This window comes from Aptenodytes forsteri, unplaced genomic scaffold (genome assembly GCF_000699145.1).
Source record: "Aptenodytes forsteri isolate BGI_AS27 unplaced genomic scaffold, ASM69914v1 Scaffold29, whole genome shotgun sequence".
NCBI classification, from domain to species: Eukaryota; Metazoa; Chordata; class Aves; order Sphenisciformes; family Spheniscidae; genus Aptenodytes; species Aptenodytes forsteri.
This window is the reverse complement of record NW_008794520.1, coordinates 677,866-702,779: the sequence shown is the minus strand read 5'-3', so window position 1 is coordinate 702,779 and position 24,914 is coordinate 677,866. Positions and strand designations below refer to the sequence as shown.

At 38.9% G+C, this 24,914-nt stretch overlaps 1 protein-coding gene across 1 annotated transcript in view; it reads right to left on the bottom strand.

Moving 5' to 3' along the window:
* DPP10 (dipeptidyl peptidase like 10) overlaps positions 1-24,914 on the bottom strand; it is a 259,024-nt gene that overhangs the window by 55,435 nt on the left and 178,675 nt on the right. Inside the window, exons 7-8 of the mRNA XM_009290973.2 lie at positions 7,279-7,399; positions 2,647-2,801 (exon numbers count right to left, since the gene is read on the bottom strand). Coding sequence (XP_009289248.1) covers positions 2,647-2,801; positions 7,279-7,399 — 276 coding nt within the window. The remainder of the gene's footprint in view (positions 1-2,646; positions 2,802-7,278; positions 7,400-24,914) is intronic.

Below are 24,914 nucleotides of genomic sequence, written 5' to 3'. Positions count from 1 at the left end.
TAGCCATATCATATTCAAGCTTCTTTTTCATGTAAATCACAGGAGTCACACACACTATATAGCGCCCTTGGGATATGTGGGATGAAAAGTCTGTTTCTCAGTGGGGGCTGACTCCTGTTTAATATTGGAAGGACAAGGTAAAATCACTGATTCTACAGATTTAATCATAATAAACTACAAAGTTGTATATCTGGCTCTTCACAGGGGTATTTAGAAATGCAAAATAGCTTGGCTGAAATACACCCACAAATTCCCTTTAGAAATTGGACTTATCTCAAAATATAGTCTGAGTGGTATGGGGGACAAGAAAATGGTATTTGTGGTTTTTTACTAGTGCTAAAAAAAGTTTTGAAAATGGATTTAATTAGACTCCTGGAATTTTTTTTTTTTCCCCCATAAAAACTTTTGCATTTGCCTCAAAAGAAATGTGGTCTTTCAAAGGCATCCTTTGCATGAACACAGCTTACACAAATGCAAAACTGTGGAAGAAAACCACTGAAAGATCAAGTCCTTAGGACACAACTGCAGTCTCCTTGTATCCTTTGAACCCTACATTGACTGCATAGTGGTATCCACGTACTCTCACTGGGAGGGCTGCCATGAGTGATTACCATCCAGCATGAGTATGAGTTGTAGAGAGACGCTCTAAAGCACGCCTTCACAGTGGGCATGGCCAGATCTGTGCTAGCCCCTGAACTTGGAGCGCGGAAGAACAGCACGACGCCAGCTCTGCCATCACCAGCCCTGCTCTGGATGCGGCAGAGGCGTCTGTGGCACGGCACCGCCCAACGTGGGCTTCCAGCCTGAGCTGGTCTCCGTTCAGGGCTGTACTGCCCCAACGTACTGTCTCTGCTACAAATAGCCACGGTGTGCCCTACTCTGCTGCGTAGATACGTCTGAGCTACAGCTCTACAGCAGTGGCTTCTAGCTCGATACAAGGTCTGTCCCTGCAGCTGGGGAGGTGCTGTGGTCAGTGGGGCGAACACCGAGCGCTCCTGCAGCCTGCAGTGGACTTGGGCAGATGAAGGTGGTTTTTCTACCCAAGTAGAAAAGTAGCACATCCACATCTCTCCCTCAACAGTGAACAGCCTCAACTCCTCTACCACTCAGGGTCTCCTCATGACAATTTAAATAGCATAAATTTTGTATAATACCCAAAACATTTGTTCAATAGTGCAAGAACTCTTTACATTGAAATCCTACTTTGTTCTCAATGTATTTAACAAAAATTAAACTTCCTTTTTCATGTTTTTTTTTAAGAATACAGTCTGTGCGTATGACATACAGACACACATATTCCAGTATTCACAAACACATGTGGGTTTCATTTTATTTTTTAATCATAGATATAATTTTCTCTGATGTTTTCATTCTACAATAAAGACCAAACCTTTTTTTTCATCTCTGTTGCTATACCACAAGCTTCATTACCAATTAATGATGTTTAACGGGTAGCTAAATTGGCATTAAATGGAGACATTAAATAAAGATAATGTTTTTTCATTAATAAGATTGCTGAAGTAGTATTGTGTATCACTTTTATGCTGAATTGCTAATGAAATAGAATTACTCATTTCTTGTTTACAAAGCTGACTTTTAAAAATATTCCTTATTTTTTTCTTTGCTCTGTCACTCAAGGCCTTTTCCCAATGCAAATATGTAAACTACCTCTGACAATACTGTTACTTCATTATTTTAGAGTATTATTTCATAGCACAAATACATGATATTTATATCATGCATATTACTGTTTCATACTACCTGGTACAGTCTAACTGTCCACCCATCAAGAATAAAGGGTCATCACCAAAAAACGGTTAGCAGGAATAGGGTAACAGTTGTGTTTTCTAAAGCTCTCAATGAACTTCCCTTGAAATGTCAAAGGAGTACCACGTACACGGACCTATACATCCCGTCAGAAAGGAACTCCGACACTTTGAAATTGCACGCAAGGGATGGACAAACTGGTAAGTTGGAAGATAATACCAGTGCTGGAGCTCAGCACAAAAACGACGGCTAGGGAGGCTCCTACTCAGGAAATCCCCCCAAAATGAGGAGCGATTTCAGACATTATCCCTGCCTGGGTTGTTCTTTCACTTTCCAACACGAATCTAAAAAATCCTTCTCTAAATCTTCTGAAACTCAGCGATAGCTCTATTTTTTATACATTTTTTTTTTCTCATTTTGATGGCCAGGAAAAGATTTCACTGGGGCTTATCTTATTCCAGGCCAGTCTGTCACATTTACTAATAACAGCATAATTTACTAAGATCTATATAACTGCAATGGAACATGCCCTGCGCTCTGCACACAGCGTGTATGACTCCAGTGCAGTTGTGACAGTATCTTTTCTTCTGTGCAGTTCTTCAAACATACTACCCTTCTCTCAGAAGTGGTGGATTGATTTTTCCAAGCCATATATCAATGATGAAATTACTACGAATTAGTCTGCTGCTCCCTCACCCGATAGTTTCTTTCCAGCAAAAGGTGTTACAGTCTATTGAAAGAAATGTAGTTAATATTTCCTGAAAAGCAACATGAACAAAATCAGCCTCTGTTACTGTCTAGAAACACTCCTTCCATATGGTTGAATACTATCACTGAACAAGGAAGAGGAGGTGCGGGCTGCACTCACACTCATCTTACCTTAGGATATGGATACTGCTTTCCTTTTGGATATAGACCTCCAGTAAACCGGGGAATAACCATGTTCGGTACCAGAGAGTCATTTATGGTCAGGAACGCCAGTCTTTCACCGTCTGGAGACCACCAGTGGGCAACGTGAGAATGAAGAAGTTCCTCTGCAAAACCACATTTCCTTAGGGTCCATAAAAATGACTATCACATAGTTTCCAGCTCATTCAGTTGGCACCAATTGTTCTTTCCGTGCCTACCTGAAATGCGTCTGTTGTAATTTCAGTAATTTCACATTATCCTGGGTTGAATGTTTGGATAACAAGGCATATTGAAAGACCAAACTTTAACCATTGTCCTCAAATGAATACTTTCATTGACGTGATAGATCATCTTAGGAAGAGGATGTTTAAACCTGCCACATGTTTAGTTCTATTGCATTCCATTAGATGTGTTTAATTAATTTTTAAATGAATTGGACCATTTTAATAGACAGATTTTTTTAGGATTGTCAATCTATTTTTTTTCTTTTAATATACAACTTTACTATATCAAATTTCTCTGAGCTGTGGCACCTAGTAACATGTAGATCCTCACGCAGTGATATTCATGTAATCATTTTTGGAATGCAATACTTTGACTTTCTTGTCTCAGTCTAATGGTCAGCTTTAATTCTTGGAAAGGCCAGTTTTTCTGTAATGTAACTTTTTGAAAGTCCAAACACTTTTTATTTTTATCCAAACTTTATTTGATTTCCAAATGAAAGCAATTCTCAAAAACGTCATGCAATGTTTTCTTACATTTATTGTCATTGTATTTCATATTCGAAAGAAAACAAAACAGAAACAACCACAGAAGCAGCACCCAAACTCCTGGAATCCCAGTAAAGCAGCTCCTGACGTATTCCAAATTTACCCTGTACAGGCCTTCTGTCTTCCACTTGTGAAAAGACTTAGATTTTTTTCATTATGTATTTGATATGTTGACTTGTTTGGTGAGCATTTTGTATTTTAATTTGAAGAATTTGGCTGGAAAACTAATTGAGAATAGTATACTAATGGGAACAAAGGCCTGACTGCATACCTAATTTAAAAGCCTACCTACAAAACTACTTAAATTGTCAGTGGAGACTCTCCAAGATGCTAATCAGATTCTGAAAGTTTTTAAGCATCTTAATGGGTTGAATTATCTAAGGTTAGGTGCGATGAAGCTGGGACCTATATTAAAAGTCATATATTCTGGGTCATGCTTCTCTCCCTGGATAACTAAAACCTTTTACACAGGAGAACAGCAGCAAATGAATGGTGAATATCAGATAGCAAAAATCACAATTGTGTTTGTTTTAAAATATTACTGTTTGCATTCAAACAAGGTTATTCACACAAAGAAAAGCTATTCCCAAATGCTTTGTAAGGTAAAATGCTAATAACAAACTCATGCAAATGATAAAAGAAAACAAATGAGGTCAAAAGGAGGAACAGTTCTCAATTCAACTGAAAATCTCTTAACTTCATTTGGACGATATTCAGCCTGCTCACTTCTGATGCTATTAAAAACACCACCGAAAGTAGAGGACCGCTCTAAGTTAAACAATGGTTAATGGGAAAGAAGCGGTATATTCATTCATCCCAACAGACACGGACTGTGGTCCTCCAACATGTACAGACAGAATTCCCTTTTACCCTGACTTTAATTACGTATATTGTGGAGAAGAGCCCACTGCCTGCCTGCATCCCTGGGAACCCAAAGAGTTCTCTGTAAGTCAGGAAATGCAACAGCTATTTGGACCAGGGATTAAAAAACTTGGAAAAGAATGGGCAAAATCACTTAAGGAAGGCTTTAGGATGCACATCAGGAGGAAGGCTTTGGGATGCGTAACACCTCCCACACCATTTCAGAAACTTTCTAGTCCCAGACTAGACACCTTTTGCTTTTCCTTCTCATGACAAAGGTATGTGTATAGCTGTAGAGACAGGGAATAAGAAGAACAAACTGGGGTGGTAATCGATGTGGAGGGGTAAGATATTTGGATGAATACACCTGGCTTCCTTTTCAAAAAAGAACAAGCAGGCTCGTAGCCTTTTTGAAAATCAGCCAGGTATGAGACTTATGTATCCATGTGTTCACAGGCAAAAATCACTCACAGAACATATGAAGAGGTCTGTGTTTTGGTGTCAGCTAACGAAGCTCTGTGAAGCTTTAAAACTTTTCAGTCCTCAAATATTAATTAATAAAATGTGTCTGTAGTAATGATGGGCACACACAGAGAAGCAGGAGCATAACCTCAGACAAGCATCATTGCCATTATTGTGCTAGCTGCTCCTGTTCTTTTCAAGTTATCCCATTTTCTTTTTCTGTTCATCATGAAATATTTGCAGCTTAAAGGAATAGTCATTTGTTTTATCAACAGCTTTCTTGATCTTTAAAACAAATGAAGTTACAAAAAATCCACATCAACCTCTTTCAGATACTGAGTTACATAGGTAAGCTGAAATATAAAATAAATTTAAAAAAGCATATTGGCATGTTTCAAATAAAAGAGATTAGCTTTGATTCTCTTTAGTTCTTAAATGTAGATCTCATGAATGCAGAGGTCCAAATCATATAAAACCCTCCACATTTCTTCCATTAAAATATGTCTTGAACTTCTATCTGTATAATTCTTAGACTGGGTCTGCTCCATCCCTTCCAGACAGCTCAAATAAAACGCCTGGCAAATACCAGAACTGGGCACTTGCACTAGGTAACCTTTTGTGATCCCTTCCAGCCTGAATTATCCTATGATATCCTCATGATCGTTTGCAGACTAGGAAGGAATGTTTTTTAAAGAATCTCATACTACATTTTGTTCTGTGGAGTAGAGCTGTATAATGATCGTTCATTACATGTCGTTCACTGCAGCTCCATGCTGCACCCAGCTGCACCCCAAAGAGAAGAGAAACACAGGCTGCCCTCTTCTGAATAGGTGTCCTCAAAATGCCCACAGAATTGGAGCTAGAATTGCCTTGTTGCATCCATGACTGTGACTCTTAATAACTTCACTTTGTTTTAGCAAAAACTTTATATACTGTATCAACTTCAGTGAGCTATATATGCTTAAATTCTTCAATTTGCACGTAGTCATGTTAGATTTGAAGAATATGAAGTGCATGTAAAACTATATTCCATTCCAAAGATGTCCTCTGTCCTTAAGTTTTGAAATATGCTGCCATATTAAAACATTTCAAAACATTAATAGAAACCTTGAAGTGGGTAATTATCAGACACAGGCATTTATATGGCTAAGGGATGCAAAATACCATTCTAATTTCAGAGTTTACTTGGGCAGAGATTTTAAAAAATCCCAATGTGAGCTATCCGCTCATAGCTACTGAAATGCCAAGAGGTATAGACAGACCATTTCTAAGGGCCATATTGAAGTTCCTTGCTGTATGGTGTAACACCATTCCTAAAAAACACTCTGCTATGCAAAACTCTACATATGAGAAGTTATATACTTCAGGTAACTGAGTATTTAACACTGAGCTATTTATCTATAAAATTCCTGAGTCCCATAGAAAGAATAACTGAAATGTGTATTAATTTTAAGCTCTTGTACCAAGCTGGATAATCTGCTCCCATTTTTTTTTTCTATTTATTATTATGTTAAAAGCACTTTGGGTGCAGAGAGAAACATTCTGTGGTACTACGCAGAAGACGGCTTCAGAAGCCAGAGCATATCACAGACTGAGCTGTCCTACACTCCATTTTGGCACTACTTGCCAGCAACAGCAAGTTTTCCAGGAGTCTAGCCCAGTTGATTTAAGCAAAAGTAACAGCCACTGTTGAGGTAACAGTATGAGACTTTTAGATCTTGTCAAAACACTCAAATTGGATTCAGTCATGTTCTTAAAGTCAAGCACAATGTTACTGCCTGGCTTGAGAGGCTGGAGTCTCCCATGAGTCATGCTAACACACAGCACACCAACCACCACACCACTAAGGCTGAAGGAGAGACACTGATAAAAAAAAAAAAAAAAAAAAAAAAAGTGAGGCACCAGGCAGTATCATCTTTGATCACCTTTCGCTGTGTATCCAGCAGTAAAAAAGAAAACATAGCCAATTCTGCTTCTACGCTACGATCCTTCTGTGCCTTCTTCTATTAGGATATTTTAACTGTAAATAGATTGGCACTGTTGTTCACACAAGCAACAAACTGAGTCCTTTCCCTCCTCTCTTGCGTTGTAAACCCAGAATAGCTCCAAAGCTATGAATGGAGTTATCCAGATAAGCAAAACATACAGGGTGTTTAGTTTTATTTGAGCAGCTCTATTTGAAATGCCAGCCCCACTGAAGTTGGTAGTAAAATCCCACATCAAGATTTCACTACTATAGCATTTTTTACATACTACCTAGTGTTCATAATATATTTGATACATTCTGGTTGAAAATAAATTCCTCTTTCTCAGAAAATATTGTTATATGCAAACGAGCAGTCAATACCAAGCATGAACAGATACAAAGGCAATCTTGCAAGAAAATGAGAAGGCAAAGAAGCAAAAACAACCTTAGATAGCATTTTCTGAAATGAACAGATTTGTGCTGTTGGGTCTGTACAAGAACCTCTTATCTGTTTTAATAAATAGATATATTTGTCCGGCTTACCTTCATATAACCAGTCTGCAATTCCATTAAAAATAATTCCTTCTTTTCCCGAAGATGTCAGGCGCAATGAGCTACTCTTTACATCAGGCTGATAGTAGATGTTATTTTCAAAAATATAAATCTGGATGAGGTAAGAGGGATGAGGAGAAAAAAAAAAACATTTTGGTAGCTATAAATGAATGTTCAGCAACGAACACATCATTTCCTCAGGCTCAGAACAGTCTACAGAATAATTCAGCATGAGTTTTCACCAACATTGGCTTCATATTTCCTTTTATTATCAATTTGGACAAACTAAGCAAACTTTTAATACTTATGCCAAGCAAAATTCTTCCTTTGAAATTGTCTTCCCAGTTCAAATGTTTCTACTCACTTTAAGAAATATTATTACATTCCTCAGAATCATACTGGAGACAAGTTTTGTAACAGTTGAATAGATAAAGAAATTTTCCATTAATCCATTCTATCTAATAAAATTATCTGTTTTTCTAGCTGTGAAATTAGACACACTTCTGCAAGTACATACAGCACAGTACATACATCATAAATGCAAGTTACAGCTTTATGTCATGGTGTGAGAACATACTGGAAAAGCAAAAATAAATAGCAGACTGCCGTTAACTTTTCTCAGCTTGCTGACACTATTTCTGACTCTGACACACAGACCTTTTACCTCATGTGCTATATGACTGCCCTTTCTTTTCAAGTCTAGGCTCCTCCTCCTTTTCCTGCGAGTAACAGACTAGACAGACAGTCCTTTCCTCCTTCACTGCCACTTCTCACCCTTGTCTGCTTTTCTTTCCCCGATCACTTTGTCGCAAAGGATTTCAAGTTCACTCATTTTGTGAGACTGAGCTCCAGGCTCCATGACAAAGTGCAATAAAAGAAAGATAAAGGCAAAAAACCCCCAAAACCAAAAAAGAAAAAAGAAGAAAAAAAAGAGTAATAAAATACTTTGGAGGAGTATGGGGATGGCAAAAAGGGCAGGAGACAAATACAGTGATGATGAGGAAGGTTTATGACATGGAAATTGTTATGTATTCAGACGTATGCCACAACGGGCTGTATGTCTGCCTTTCTCTTATCAGCCAGGAGACCTTCAAGCACTTTGCTGCATGTAATTTAGGTACGTGTTGTCCCAAACTTCTTCATTGGCACTATCTTTCCCAGTCTGGGTTAATAAGAAACAAACATTAGATACTAACAAACCAAAAGCTACAGACGGGTATAAAAAGCAGAACCACAGCTACTGGCATTTCGTGTAATAATGCTCTTAATCCTTTTTGTCTGTACTCCTGCATACCTCATTTTCCTGAGTTGTCAATGTCTGTGACTAGACTCTTATTTCAGCTATAATCGTCTCAGAGTTGTAGCCTTTTTCTTTCCTTTATCGTTAAACTACAATGGCTACATATGTGCTTGAACAGCTTAACAATGGAATCAACTTAGTATCAATATTATGCACCCAACTTGATTCACACTAAGAAAATGCAGCTAACAGCACTAGGGAAGCAACACACAATAGAAATTTTTGTACCATGATTTCATCAACGTACACTGATATACAGAGTCTTAGGGACTGCTAACATGAAGTAAATATATTTCCACCAAAGACTATTTTAAAAGCCTAGTCATTTATCATTCTTTTATACTTTTATGATAAATGACTTATGGGAAAATACTAACCAGAGAGCAAAGTATTATTATCACTATTACTGCTGCTCTCTTTGCTCCTAAATTACCATCTGAAATAGATTTCCCTACGAGTCCCCAAACTAATGGCATTTCTTGATTTTTAACAGCAGCCACCTCATGATTTCTGCTGCATAAAGCAATAAAGCTGAGTTTTTTCATACCGTGAGCAATGCAATGATTTTAACCATCACTGGGAATCAAGGGTGACTTGGAACAAAATTCTTTATGGTCAGAAATTCAAAACTGAAGTAAAAATAGTTGATCCAGTTTGAATAATCCAAAATGTACTGACCAGTAATTACATTTATAGTTTTATAAATAATATTTGGTACAGTTGAGAATTTATGGGACGCTGATGTATGACCCAGCATTAACACCAAGAGAAAGCAAGGATTAGAGAAAGCTGGACTTATCAAGCTTTTGAAACAGTATCGACAAACACTCCCTGTCAATGTATATTTCCACAGTAAAAATGTACTTTTTTTCCTAAGGTAAAAGAAACAAATACAAGTAATAACAAGGCATGGTTAATTGCTTAACCAAGAAAAACAAAATAATTTAGCCAACTACTTGCTATTTAAGCGAACTAAAAATATTCCTATCAGACTAAATTACAAACAGTGTAAGTAGTGGGAATCACTCTATTGACTATTGCTTAGTAAGGAGCAATTTCTTTCAGTTGATGACCTCTTCTTATATAAACAACCACTTTCAGGAGATTACCAAAAAAGCCTACTTGATCAAATGATTCTATTTTATTTAAACTTCTTTAATTAAATGAGCTCAATCTAATTCAGTTTTGAAGCTCACAAGTTTCATTTTTGCTTCTCTCCCCCTTTTCAGGCCATTTGTATTGTTTAATGGTGAAGATACCCGCAGTGTCTAGTCTCTGCAATGAAAAACTTTCATTTAAAGCCATCATTGCCAGTTAAAGTACAGGATTAAGAACTACTTGTTTTATGACTGAACCATGAAAAGGTCTTTAATCCTGTTATTACTAGTTAGCAGGCATTGCTAATTCCATATGATGCATTTTAGATAAGTAAATATCTCAGAAGGAATACTCACTGTTGTGCCACTGATTGCTGGCTTCCTCGGCTTTACTCCCCATTCATTTCCTAAAGTGGCTTTGTCTCCATCCTCAACCAGTTCTCAGCCACGCTCTGAACATCCCCACAATCCTCTTAGTCTACTCTGTCAACTGAAGTTTCCCTTCTCTCCTCATCACTCGTGGCACATGTTCTTTCAACTTTGAAAGCTAGCCTGAAGAACAATTTTTTTCTTGAACATATGGATTGGAATATTTTAAAGTTCCTGAAGAACTTCAAAGCCACCCAGCAGCTCTTTTCCTAGCAAGCCTCGAGCTCATGGCTTACCTAAATTTAACATTAAAAATGATGAATTTATGTTCCTTTGCAAAACATTTACCGAATACAACCATACCTGTTCCTCCACGTAACTAAACAGCATGTAAATGCACATCGATGATTCAGGGTTGGCACACTGGCAAGTATCGCTCTACACTGCCTGCAGCATTTCAAAAGATCAATATCCTCATGCTTGAGGCTGTAAAAACATCTTTGAAAGATTCACCGTTATGGTTAGTCATTTAATCTCATCTATAATTTTGAATATTTGTTATATTTCAGGAGGTGCCATTTTCCACATAAAGCCCACAAACTGCTGTTTGGACTGACGGGAATGGCATTGTGCCCATTTCCTACAATGATGCTGCTTAACCCCTGCAGTCAGGGCTGCATTCCCCTCCATTCGTGACCATGCCAAAGTGCTCATCTGTAATTAACTCCTTCACCTCTTGGAAATAAGGACTTGGAGTTATAATGTTGATTTCTGCAGCAAAACAAGCAGCAGACTTGTAACAGGAGTGACATTATCATGAAGGCTACCAGTTGTGGCCCGAGAGGCTCTTCGCTTTGCTCTCTGTAAATCCAAGCTGTGGATTTAATTAAGCACAAGTACTTTGTGTAGCCACGAAAACCAGTCTCCCATCTTACATTACTGCCAGAGCATTGCAGCCAAGAAAGACATACTCATTGTGAATTCTTCGTCCCAGTATAATATTTATATGGTATAAAGGTACCTCACATGTAACTCTAAAACCGCTGAAATTGTAATAGATCACCACTTGAAATTAATTTTGTTCACAAGATTGTGCATAGATCTTGCTCGCTTTTGTCTAGCGTTTGCACACCCAATACTGACCGGCGGCTAAGTGTCTTGGCTTCGTGTCCCTCTGAAATAGCTACGACTAGAAGCAGCATGTGCACAACAACTATGGTTTTACCAGAGAGCAGTGAAGTGGGCTTTTTCTCCCCGGTTAGTCCTTGGCTCTCGTTTGCCTGCTGAGGCCACGACACCACTCCATGCTTCTCCTGCTGCCTGAGGTGGTGTCAACTGTGAAGTGACTTCAGAGGAAAACGGACATTGGTTTTCTTTTATGTAGATTATCATGAGCAGACCAATTAAGAGTAGAAATGGAAATATTCCTCAGCTGAAACATGCAAAAAATCCTACATTAAGCCCCAGAAGCAGAGGAAGTCCTTAAATATCATGGTCAAACTCTCCCCTCCCCGCAGATCACCTATGTGCCTTTTCTTTGGTTCATACATTTTTAGCTTTCTTGCTCAATTTAACCATTGCCACCAATGCTTTCTGGTGAAAACAATATCTGTAGAAAACTCCGTACAGTTCTACTTTATGCTGCATTAAAATATATTTCCAAGCTTTTATTTCAAAAACACAAAGACTAGATGTAATTAATTTTTTTTAGGTGGCGGCTGCTGCTGCTGATTAATTGCAGTACAGCAATATGAGGGGATGAGTGCACCCTCAGTAAGTTTGCAGACGACACCAAGTTGGGCGGGAGTGTTGATCTGCTCGAGGGTAGGAAGGCTCTGCAGAGGGACCTGGACAGGCTGGATCGATGGGCCGAGGCCAACTGTATGAGGTTCAACAAGGCCAAGTGCCGGGTCCTGCACTTGGGTCACAACAACCCCATGCAGCGCTACAGGCTTGGGGAAGAGTGGCTGGAAAGCTGCCTGGCGGAAAAGGACCTGGGGGTGTTGGTCAGCAGCTGGCTGAATATGAGCCAGCAGTGTGCCCAGGTGGCCAAGAAGGCCAATGGCCTCCTGGCCTGTATCAGAACTAGTGTGGCCAGCAGGAGTAGGGAAGTGATCGTGCCCCTGTACTCGGCCCTGGTGAGGCCGCACCTCGAATACTGTGTTCAGTTTTGGGCCCCTCACTACAAGAAGGACGTTGAGGTGCTGGAGCGTGTCCAGAGAAGGGCAACGAGGCTGGTGAGGGGTCTGGAGCACAAGTCTTCTGAGGAGCGGCTGAGGGAACTGGGGTTGTTTAGCCTGGAGAAAAGGAGGCTGAGGGGAGACCTCATTGCTCTCTACAACTACCTGAAAGGAGGTTGTAGCGGGGTGGGTGTTGGTCTCTTCTCCCAAGTAACAAGCGATAGGACGAGAGGAAATGGCCTCAAGTTGCGCCAGGGGAGGTTTAGATTGGACGTGAGGAAAAATTTCTTTACTGAAAGAGTGGTTAAACATTGGAACAGGCTGCCCAGGGAAGTGGTTGAGTCCCCATCCCTGGAGGTATTTAAAAGACGAGTAGATGAGGCACTTAGGGACATGGTTTAGTGGGCATGGTGGTGTTGGGTCGATGGTTGGACTCGATGATCTTAGAGGTCTTTTCCAGCCTCAATGATTCTATGATAATACATAGAAGCTGAATTTAAGATCCAGAGTTTGGTTTTTAAAATTCAGTGAGAGAAAGAGCAAGTGGCTGGGAGAGAACTCAGACTACTACTCTTCCTACAACAGAGACTTAAACTCCGAAATACTATAAGGCAGACAGCAAATCACGACACTGGGATAAGAATTATTGATCAAAACAAAAAATTATTCTTAGAGCAGAATCTTGCAAATACATGTGCCTAAAATCCTGACTCCAGTAAGTAAAATTAAACGTGTGCCCAAAGGTTTCCAGGGTGGGGACTTTCACACACTTCATCACTTTGTATATTGTGTTTTGGGCAATGTCACATAAACCAAAAATTTCCCTTGCTAGTCTATCTCCAGTCAGGTATTTGGAAGGAAGTAAAAGGGCTTTTCTTAGTATACACTTGGGTCTAATTACTACATCATGAGTACTAAAATGTTGACTATAACTACTGAATCTCCAAAAACTGCTAAAAGAGGAGTTGCTAACTGCGTATCAGACAGGTATTCTCACGAATACATCAGTGGCTTTGTGCCCAAAATGCTTTCACAGCTTTCAGGCATGACAATAAGAAAATAAATTGAAGAAGGCACAAAGTGGAACAAGGCTATGCTATCCTATATGAAAACTATTATTATGCTTTTTTAACCTCTTCTTTTCACCACCTATTTCCAAGTATTTTTAAAGCATTTAAAATTATTTTTTAGCCATGACCCTTAGCTAATAATGCTGTAAATGGGGATAAATATCAAAATTATTCGACTTTTTGTTTTCTTGCAGATTTTGCACAGCTAATCACATCAAGCCTTAAACCAAATGAAGAAAAAAACAAAGCATTTCTTTAATTATTTTATTAAGTATTTTCCAATTAGTGAAAAACATCTGCACAAATGTTTTGGATCAGTGAGAAATTAATTCTTTATAACGATCACATTTATTTCAACTGACTGTGAAGAATTTGAGGCTCTGCTTGCTCTAATGTTCTACCTACAGCACTAATCCTTCCCCTTCTTCCACATCTGTCAGCCTCTAAACTATTTTTTTCATAAACCTTCTTCTAAATTAATTTCTTCCAAAACACTTACTTATTGTTTGCAACATGTTTCACAATTGCATGATTTTATTTCAGGCTGAGGTCTTAAGCAGAGCACCCAGTCCGAGCAGTTAGTTCCAGATGGCAGACAGCTGTGAAAACATAGAGACATCTAATCCCACAGCTGAACGGCAAACCCCATGCCAATAGCTGGAGAGGCCCCCTGCGTGTCTTTAATCATTTCAAACACTACAGGCAGAGAAAAGCCGCTAAATTACAGAAAAATACTCCACTTTTTCCCTTTAGGTGCTCCACTGAAGCCTCCTGCATGGGCATATCCACACTCAATAACTCCTCTGATTGCAGGGTAGCGTATCGGCGACAGTTCAAGCTTTTTATGCACCAGTTGGGCAGCAGCAGCAGTTTGCCTGGAGCTGCGTGGAGGTCACCATGCGACCGCTTACCCTGCACAGAAGCAGTGAGTGTGTGAGAAGCAGGGCTTTGAGCTCTCTACCAAAGCAGGGGCAGCTTCTCTACCAGAGGCTGCCAGCAGCTGGTTAGTCCTGGCAGTTGAGACAGTCACTATCAGATCTTTGCACGTATCCTAGAAATTCATCCAGACACCAAAGTTCAGACTTGTAGTTATAAGCAAAAGCCCAGTTTTCTTCAGGTGGAAGAGAAACATATCTCAGAGCTGCAACCCCTACTGATAAAACCTGTCTCCTTCCCTGGAACCAGTCATCAGTCATACTTGCAGAGAAAAGCTACCAAACAGAGAGGCAAATTCCTCACAAAACTGAGGTTAAGGAGGAAGACCTAACAATCTAGCATTCGTCCTTTCCCTAACACATGCATGGATAAACTTATTTTTATATGAACATGATAAGGTAGCTTGCCATGCAACAAGTTCTTAAAATAAAACACTAACCGTACAGGTATAATGTATCTCCATTGCTGTTCCCCAATATGAGAGGGAACCATCTTGGGTCTAGAAGCAGCATTACTCACTCAAGACATGCTTTGCCCAAGTTGAAGGTATGCCTCCGCACTTTGTATCACAGCCAGGTACTTGTTGGCCTGTGTCACACTTAGTGTAGTGTGGCCACAGTTTAAAAGCCATGAGAAGGTATAGCTGTCCGATAAGGCACAAGTTTGCACATCCCCAGTCTAGTATTTCCACATTACCTGATGTGAAATGATAGCAGAAGTCACTAACAACTAACAAATAAAACAGAAGAAAATTCGTTAGCCCAGCCTTTAAAATTCTCTTGATATTTATCACAGGGAAAACTTGGACACCTATCCCATAACATTTAATATATCAGGGACTTATTTTCCTAACTTAATGAGTGAATGTTTCTAATTAATCCTCCAGAGTTTGAGCATGGCAGATTTGTTTAACTTCCTGATTGATACCATCAGCACAAATAGATTTTGCCATCAATAATAACAGAAATATGTAATGCAAACTGCAAGCGTCAGTGGGCTTTGCAGCCACAATTTACCCTTATGTAAGTTTTAATAGCTCCGGAAATTAACTTTTCAAGATAAAAAGACAATGCCTAGAATCAGCATCTTGTCTTGAAGGAAAGAAACAGTGGAGTGTGACTAATGGCATGACCAACAGATTTCTCATTACACGGATTCATCAGGACAAACACCTAGTTCAAGGAAGGTGCCAACCAAACTCTAAAGCTACTGAGCAGTTACAGCTGGAAAGGAAACGAGGAAGGCATCTGTATCAATACACCTCTGGTTAAAAAAAAAATAATCCGTACAACAAGCACTGGTCTCTTCCAGTACAGGTGAGAGTCCTACCTATATCACGAGGAAATCGTGATATATTTCCACAGACTCTCTGACCAACAAATATATAAGTAACTATTCCAACATGGAACAACTTCAGCACTCCCACTTAATACCCCAGAGAACATGACAGTCTTCCTTACCTTTCACATATGGAATATGAGCTACGACAAGACAAAGGCACTTCTGATTATGCCTAGAAGGAGACCTTCAGGCGTTCAGGAAATGCTGCTGCCTGCAGAACTCTGGCAGTTGCTAACAACGGTGCTAAAGACGTTGACCTAAAGCATCTTCAGGCAGCCCATCTGTGGCTATATTCCTCTGTGACCTTGGCAAGGACACACAGTTCACCGCTCTTTGGACTAGCACAGGTGTCTTCAGACCCCAACGTTCTACGTAACAGACCACTCAACAGCAATTTTCGCTCTATGCAGAGGGGTAAGTATTTTTACTGACACAGAAACAAGTGGGGCCCTGTGCACTCATGTAGATAGTCTGGCTAACCAGCTGACTCCACCACTATCATGGCTGATAGCTATATCTTAGCGTAGGATCTATTAGACTTCTTCATTTCCTAAGCATACGGCAAAATTCCATCCCTTCTTCTTGTGAGACTGCCAGCTAATTAGTTGGATAATTAATTCTTCAAAAGCTTCAAGATGTTTTTCCATCTGGGCTCGCCTCTTACCATTTGTTCTGTCTCCTGTCTTACCATACATTAACCAGGGCCAAATCCAACTGCCCTTAGATGAGTCACTAAAATTTCCAGATGAAATGTGTTTTCTTGCTAACAACTGTTAATACAAATAATATCAGCTATTCATTAGACAGAAGAAAGTCAAATAAAAAATACTTTCTTAGTCGCTCAGCAAATTTTGTACATTGCTCTTCAGAGATCAAACCATGACTTCTCCAGTTTCAGGTACAATACTAAGTTGGCACAGCACTATTTTGCAGTTTAACCTCATACTGGGAAGGAAAAGAAGATCCCACGACACACGCAGCAGCTGTATTTCTCCTAGTCCTGAGTTCATGTTGGAGCATGCGGTGGAACAAAACACACAGCCATGGGGGTGTGAGAATAATTTGTTATGCTATCTAGACCACAGCTAAAGGAGCGCAATACATAAGCACAGTTTAAATAGCTTTCATATAGCCAGTTTAACCAGCAGTTAACTAGCAGTTAAAACCCAGAGTCAAAGATACTGGCACAGAGAGCCCTCACGCATAAAAGTTATGAGGAAAAAATAGCTTGAAGCTAAATAGATCAATCAAAACTTGCTTGGCAGTATTTATACTGCATGGCCATATATAGGTACACATACATATTATATATATCCAAAGAGTCAATGTTTTTTGTTTCCTGAACAACATGCTGCTCTATATGCAAAGTTCAGCGCAAACAAGTGATCTTAAATAAGCAAATAAATAAGTGGTATCTTAAATGAAATCATTCATCTTAAAACGATTTTTAAGTGATTTTTAGGAAAAAAGGTGGTTTCAATTCCTACTTCTGTTTTGGCCCCAATTATGGAAAATACAGATATCTATGCACTTCTTTTGATTTGTAAATAATATTTGAACTAACTTGGGATTACAGGAATAAATTAAAATCAAACCCCTGCAACCACATGGAAGCCATTTGGTTGTGGTTTTTCAACACTGGCTGTCAAGTAACAAGTTTGATTTTCATTTGAGTACTTAACATATTTGTTGCCACTTTATGGTTCACAGATCTGAAAAATTATACAAATAGCTCCACTTCAGAAACTTACAATTAGTTTTCACGAATTTAAAAAATATTGCAAATCAGCCACAGTATCTGTCTATGAATTACCATTGGAAATAAAGACCTGGCTTGGCATCTTCTCTACCACTGTTCAACATCCTCCAAAGCCCCAACAGACACATTTTTTTCTAAGAGAGCCACTGATTATGTTATTTGTAGTCACAGTACAATGTCTGTTCTCTTCTTCAAGTCCAAACCGAACAAATGTTTTCTTGTCATCAAGTTTGATTTTCATTTGAATACTTAACATATTTGTTGCCACTTTATGGTTCACAGATCTGAAAAATTATACAAATAGCTCCACTTCAGAAACTTACAATTAGTTTTCACGAATTTAAAAAATATTGCAAATCAGCCACAGTATCTGTCTATGAATTACCATTGGAAATAAAGACCTGGCTTGGCATCTTCTCTACCACTGTTCAACATCCTCCAAAGCCCCAACAGACACATTTTTTTCTAAGAGAGCCACTGATTATGTTATTTGTAGTCACAGTACAATGTCTGTTCTCTTCTTCAAGTCCAAACCGAACAAATGTTTTCTTGTCATCTATGATTTCGCTTACTATGCCCCTGGGACTTAGGGACTTAAATTGGGATTACCAGACCATTATTATACCCACTGCTACAGAAGATGAGTACCCCTTTCTGCCCTTTTTCCTTGCCAAAATCTCATTTAGTTGAAGCAGCTTCCCACTGAAGAACAAGGTGTACTTAAGATTACGTGTTTTGTGTGTCAATGCCACAACAGTATAACTGCTATTTTCTTTTTTCCTCTCACAGGAAAAAAAATGCTCATTTTGGGAAGAAAACACTTTCTAACATCATTCAGAAGAACTGGACATACAGCATTATATAGGAACAGTTGTTTATTGTACCCAGTCAGAAGCTCCATGATGGCAATCCAAACCTCCTGGTCCGTATCAAAGCTCCTCTATGGCCAAGAGCCATGGGGCACATGCTGCAGTGAGCCACAGAAATCCTTCAGGTCTCCATTTGGTTGCAGGAAAGAGGTGGCTTTTCCTGTGTTCTGTGATGAGCTGGTGGTGTGATGCCATTTGGCTCATGACTCAAGTAACACCCATCTTCAACAGAACTACTGAATGAAGTGCTGGCACAGGGGTCACTCAAACTGCTCACAGGCTGCATGCATGGTAAGGATGATGGGTACACCACCAATACTCTATACATGAGTGTTTCCAAGTTAGGTGTTGATTTACTGTTCCCATACATGTGAAAGTGAGATCCGTTGTATACAAAATCACATGGACAAACCAGATTTCTAGGGGGTACTTTGCACATGTTGGAGAAGTAGCAAGATAAAGGGTCAGTATCTGCCATTCTTGCCGACAGTAATAAGCTGTGGAAGAAGCTCCATGGTAATGAACTGAGACACTCACACATTGAGAGCAAGTAAAATGCAAGGTCGCAAACTATTGCACAAAACAGTTATAATGCACTTCACTGGTGCGACTGATTATTCTGCTGGTGTCTTTCTTACAGGTCTTGCAGCAATCTCCAGAACCAGAGAGAATGACTATATTTTGGATAATATAAACCACAGGAAAGTGGCTTATAAAGCTTTTATAAGTGTGAATTTTGGATGGTTAAAGTATTCATTAGTGACTGTCAGTTACAATTATGTAGACTTTTTCCAAAATCCTTTTTTTTTTTCACGTCTTAGAAAATTTTCTATCCAGATCATGTATGTTACAGGATGACAATTTCAAGGAAAGTTTTATGGAATTGTATTGCAAAGCAGCTTCATGTTATATCGCTTTCCCCTGCATTATATCTGTAGTCTATTTAGATTGTGAGCTCTCATGGACAGGGAACGCACGCTAAAATGTCTGATACAGTTTGCAATACAGCTGCTTTGCAAGTCTCCAGTACTGCAGAATGGCTCTGATCTCCTCTCTGCAGATTTTTTTCTTTTGCAGTTCAATCTATACTGATATAAAATTTTCAGAGCTGTTCAGCTCTGACTTGCTCCAGCTCTTACCCCATGTGCACCACAGACCACTAAATTATGCAGACACCGAGCACAGCAAGTAGCATCAGCTACCTAAGCAAAGCATGGCAGTAGACAAAAATCTACCCTTATATGATCTATGTTTCAAAATCATCAGACACACTGCAAATGAGGCACAAAACAAATAATAGATAATAACAAAATTAGTATAATTGTAAGCAATAATAACTATATTCACTCCTAAAGGTACCAATTTTCTAAAGATTGTGATTGACCTAGACAGGAATTTTCTCAGAGGAAGCTTTCAAACCTTTTGATTATGTTGTAATTAAGGTAGAGAGGAAGTAGCTGTTGATCAGTATGAAACATGGACACCTCAAAACACATACATCCCGATGTCACATACCACCTTTTTTATTTTTTGTCAGTTACAATATGTTAGTTTTATTTTTGCAGTCATCAAGCTGCCAGACATAGCATGAACAACAGAACAGTGAAGCACCACTTTTCTGCTGTCTAGATTAATGCCACTGCATCACAGTAATGTGTTAGCACAATCGTTTCTGAACAACTGCAAACAATCTACAAGGCTATTATATTTAATTGCTGTTTAGATAGTTTATAAATCTACTGTAAACAATAGCAATGATGCACTCATAATGCAGCTATAAGATTAGTTACTAATGTCATGGAATAAACCAGGCCATGAACTCACAGAGTATCAGCAACTCCATGATAACTCTGATGTTTATGTCCTTGATTTCCAATAAAAGTGAGGAAGCATTGCCCTCTTTTGTTTAGACACGCATTAATTATGTTCCCTTTCCAATGATATTGGATCATGACGTTCACTAAATTCACACCCTGCCTAATCCCATGATAACTTACTCATGAGTGCAAACATTGTGCTATATCTTATATAAACAAAATCACATAATATCTGAACTACAACCTACACAAAAAGCTACTTTATTAATCTTTGTGATTGCACAGAAGATTACAGTAAGACTGGCTTGTCCCCGAGCTGATAGTCTGGATCTACTGCTTCCTCCCCGTGGAGCTGCCTGAAGAACTACACTGGGTGCAGCACTGTGCAAAATGCCTTTGAGGGATTGGACTGCTCAGCCCATTGGTCTTTATCTGTGTAAGTGATGTGTATAACAGACTTATCTATAAGCAGTGTATGCTCAGGAACTCACACTCCTTGTTCCTTGCATTTACTGATAGCTTCTGACTAATGAACCAGCATGGAAGAGCGTGGACAGAAATGTCACTCTTACATGCCTGGGATGCTCCTACAGACTTATAATAAAATCATGACCTGCTCTTAAGATAAAATCTTTTATAATGATCTCTGGTATTTTGAAGGCTCATCTCACACTGATATCAAGCCTTCAATTATGCCCAGGCTGATCAATCCGTACCAGAACCTAAAATGAACCTAGTTATTCCAGGAGAAAAAAGGCAATGTTGGGAGAAGGGATAATACCTAAGATAACTGCCTGGACTGGGTGCCAGAGAAGGAATTTTCTCTGTTTTCTTTGACAAAATGTAAGAAAGTAGCATCCTAACAGCAAGGACCAAAGCAAAAAAAGAATTGAAAATGCTGTGCTATAAAGTCGTATTTAAGTTTTCTACTACTCCTACGGTGATAGACGATCCCAGAGAACTTTGTACATTATTCAAAGGCTGAAGCAGACCAGGATGCCTCTGAGCATCTCCTATATGAGAAACCCAGGGAGGGTTTGACACAAAGCTTTGTCCTTTCAGCTACTATTGCTGACCCAGCCTATCTTATCGTACGGTACGTGTGCCTTGGTCTCCTCACTGTTCAAGTTGCCAGTTGTCTTTATGATGGGCCAACATTTTAGCGGATGACATCTACCTGTACAGACTCTACAGCCATTTACCACTTCACACAGGCAGGGCATTCAATGCAAGAAAGCCAGTTTGTCTTAAAATATCTCATTAGGAATGAGAGAAATAGGAATGAGACAATTCTGACTAACTCTTATAATAGCATTTCTGTTTGGGACAGTTCAGTCTGTGAAGCAACACTTGAAAATAACCATTTGTTTTCTTTCTGCACAAAAGAACTCCATTTCTGTAAACGCACTGGCACCGGCCACAAACAGTGACGTAAAAACGTGCAGTGTTCTGCAATACTACCTATATAACCAATACCTCTTAGTCACTACTGATCAAGCCCTGCTCATACACATAATACGTTTATATAAGCACTTGAATACTATTAGTGTATTACTTCTTCATCACACCCTAGCCCCCGACTAAAGTGATAAATACTTTGATCTGCACAGGTTTCTGTTTTCCTCATGCTGTTTCCACCAGCTTAAAACAGACCTTTCTAATACCAGTTTGTTTCCACAAAAGTAAGAGATTTAAGTGTTGGCTGATAGTCCGTTCCTTCAGCCTTCTTTCCTCCCTGCCAATCAATGCTTCGTTTTCTCTTACAAATCAACAGTATACCTGACTTTTTAATCCTTATTTTCCAGGGCTGTCCTGGCCTTGAAGCTGTCAGTGAATATACACTCCCCACAATAACACATCCGCAAGCAGTCCTCTGCATTTCACTGTCTGGCTTAGGCTGAGTCACACGAAAGGCTAAGTCACTTTAACACAGTGCGGCAGGAGTTTAATCTGCTCTGATCCTTCAGCGCAAACACAGTGGGGAACTCATAACCCCACTGTAGGGAAAAAAAACCATGCAAGGACATTTATGAGTTGGTGATGATGGAATTTAATGTCTCTTTTTCAAGAAGGACTTGACTAAAATAGAGAGAAAGAGCCTGCAAGAGCGTTGAACATGCCCAAAGCCATGTGGTCATAATCTGTTGGGTTTTTTTTTCTCCTCATCACAGCTGTCTTGCTGATAGAGATTCAACAGGGAGTCATAACATCATCATCCATGAAGTATATACAGCTTTTACTATGTTGTTGGTTTGGTTTGTTTTTTTTTTAATAATAAGTACCATCTACTCCATCTTTACCCATATGATATGTGTAAAATCCTGGTTGACTGATGTAAAGAGCCCATTGATCTAAACTGGGCCAGGATGTCCTATCTTGACCACTGGAACAACTGAACTAACTTTCAAGGACATGTATCATAGGGGAAAAAGGAGATTCAGCCCTGCTGAAGAGGGGAGTCACTGTCACTTCCACTGACAGAAACCTGTCTCTATTTTTGCTGGACACTACGTGCCAAATGAGAAAATAAATGTTATCATACAGCAAACAGAACCTATCAGTAGAAGAGCCAGAGGACCCTTGCCACACAGCAAGAGTTCAGGGGGGTTTGCTGCCAATTTGGTTTTATGCCTTTAGCTTGTTCCTAGCTGAACTCTGTCAGCACTGGTACCACCACAGAGACTCAGAAGTCTTTTGCAAGCCTTCTGCAAAAATTTTACAAAGGGTAAACAAAATTTGTGTTTACTATTGGCTAAAACACCCTCTGGTTTAGAACCTGAACCACAAAGGCATTAGAAATGTCAGTTCTTCAAACTCTTCTGTTTTGACATTTTGGCACTTTACCATAGTGAATTTTCCTCTTCCTTTTCCCTAGGTGGTAAGGAAGTAATAGAGAATGGAATATATCTGTTTTTCTTATCTCACAGATAAAACTGACATTTACATTACATTACCAAAAGATGCATACAGGCAAATTTTCCACCCCATCCTGTGGTATATCATGTCTTTTTTTTACATCAAATATGAAGTGATTAAGTGATTGTATGATCCGTGGACATAGGTAAGCCTGCAATGTTTTTGGGCAGGATTTTGGAGTTATGTGAAAATACAGTCCATAATAAAACTTGTTACCTTATCTTTTCCAACTCTGATTTAGCAAAAGGTTCAATCAGATTTTGACTTCTTTTCTCATTGACTGTGTATTTAGTTTTTATGGGTGGCTATTTCTAAAGAATTTTAGACTTCTGAAGTATAATTTTCTTGTTTCTGCATTACATAAAGCTACGCAATTTTCACACAAGAAGCACAGCAGTCCTATTTTATGAGCTATTGGACTTGCATTTAATATTAGCTAACAGACGGAAGTGTGAATATTCAGATATGCTTTGTTACACATATACATGTTGAACAACGTGATAGTCTAGATGAGAGGGGCGTATTTCTATTTTCATCACTCCCTGCAGGCTGCTGCAAAGAAAAGTCCTGATGATTGTTCCTACCAAACACGTGTCTCTGCTTGTTTGCATGTGTCTTTGTGGGACTGTGTGTAAATACGCACACACACACAAGTATCTATGTGGAAAAAATAATTCGCTTTCTAGCACGATGATATGTCAAATTTCCAATATATTTGCTTACAAAAGAGTTATTGATATGAAACTGGATAGAAAAGTGCACTACCTGTGTGCAGGGTTTACATACTGATTCAAATATTAGCTGCATGCTAGAGCAGTGAAAACAGAATAAGAATCAGGGAAAGGGGAAAGATCTTTTATCTCCCCTCTCAATTTATTCAGTATAAAGCTGACTGGCCTTTTATTGTTCCACATGAAAAACAGTAGTAGAGGAATAATGCTCTTATAAAACATATGATTTTCTCATTATTTCTTCACGTCTTTCAGATACAGCCAAGTAGCGAATGGCTAGCAATAGCTAATCCTTAATAGTTAATATTTTTAAGTTACCTTTGATACCAGGACACGTTCATTGCATTTCACTAAGCAAAATGATGAAACAACTTCTTCTATGCTCAACTTAGCCTTGCTTCCATTTATAAATGTTCCTGCTCTCTAGAGCTCACAAAACTTTTATTGAATATATCCAACCTTGATATGTAAAAATTTATTTTTCCCTGTTTTCCAAAACTGCCTGTGTTTTCTGACTGCTTCTCAATTCCCCTTTTCTGAGATGGAGAAAACTGCTTTCGTATTGAGTATCACTTTTGAAACTAGAGAATGTGCATTTAATGCTTATCTTCTCCAACTTGATCTATATTTAAGTGGAGTGGGCACCTAGAAATTAATAATTGAAAATGGAAATTAGTTCAGTAGAATACCTTCAGAGAAACTAATAATTTATTTTTTTCTTTGAAGAATAGTTTGAATTGAATTATTTAGACGGAAAGCAAAACACATTTACATTTTACAATGCTACTCTGAGAAATCCAAGAGAAAATCCAATGTGTAGCAGCAGCTTAGGAGGAATAGAGTTTTGTCTAAGACTTTTAGGTAACTCTAATTCTTATATGAAGAAAAATATTATATTGCCCATGCTCACCATGACCCTGATAAAAAGCAGTTCTTGTATCAAAAATAAAGCAGCAGAAAGCTTTTGCAAGTATCTAGTAAGTGGCTTTCATATAATTTCGTAACAGGATCTGACCATTTAGCACATTCCATCTAACACAAAAAACCCCAACCAGAATGCCCAGTCTTGCAAAATAATACACAAGCTAACTTTAGCTGCTGGTCAAAAGTTGCTATTAAAACAGTCTTTTTGTGTGCCTTTTTTCTGTAAGTATTTTCACTTTTTGGTTCAAATCCTCAGCCTCTGACACAGTACGTTTCCCAGCTGGAATCTAGAAATGTAATAAAAACATTTGGAAGAGG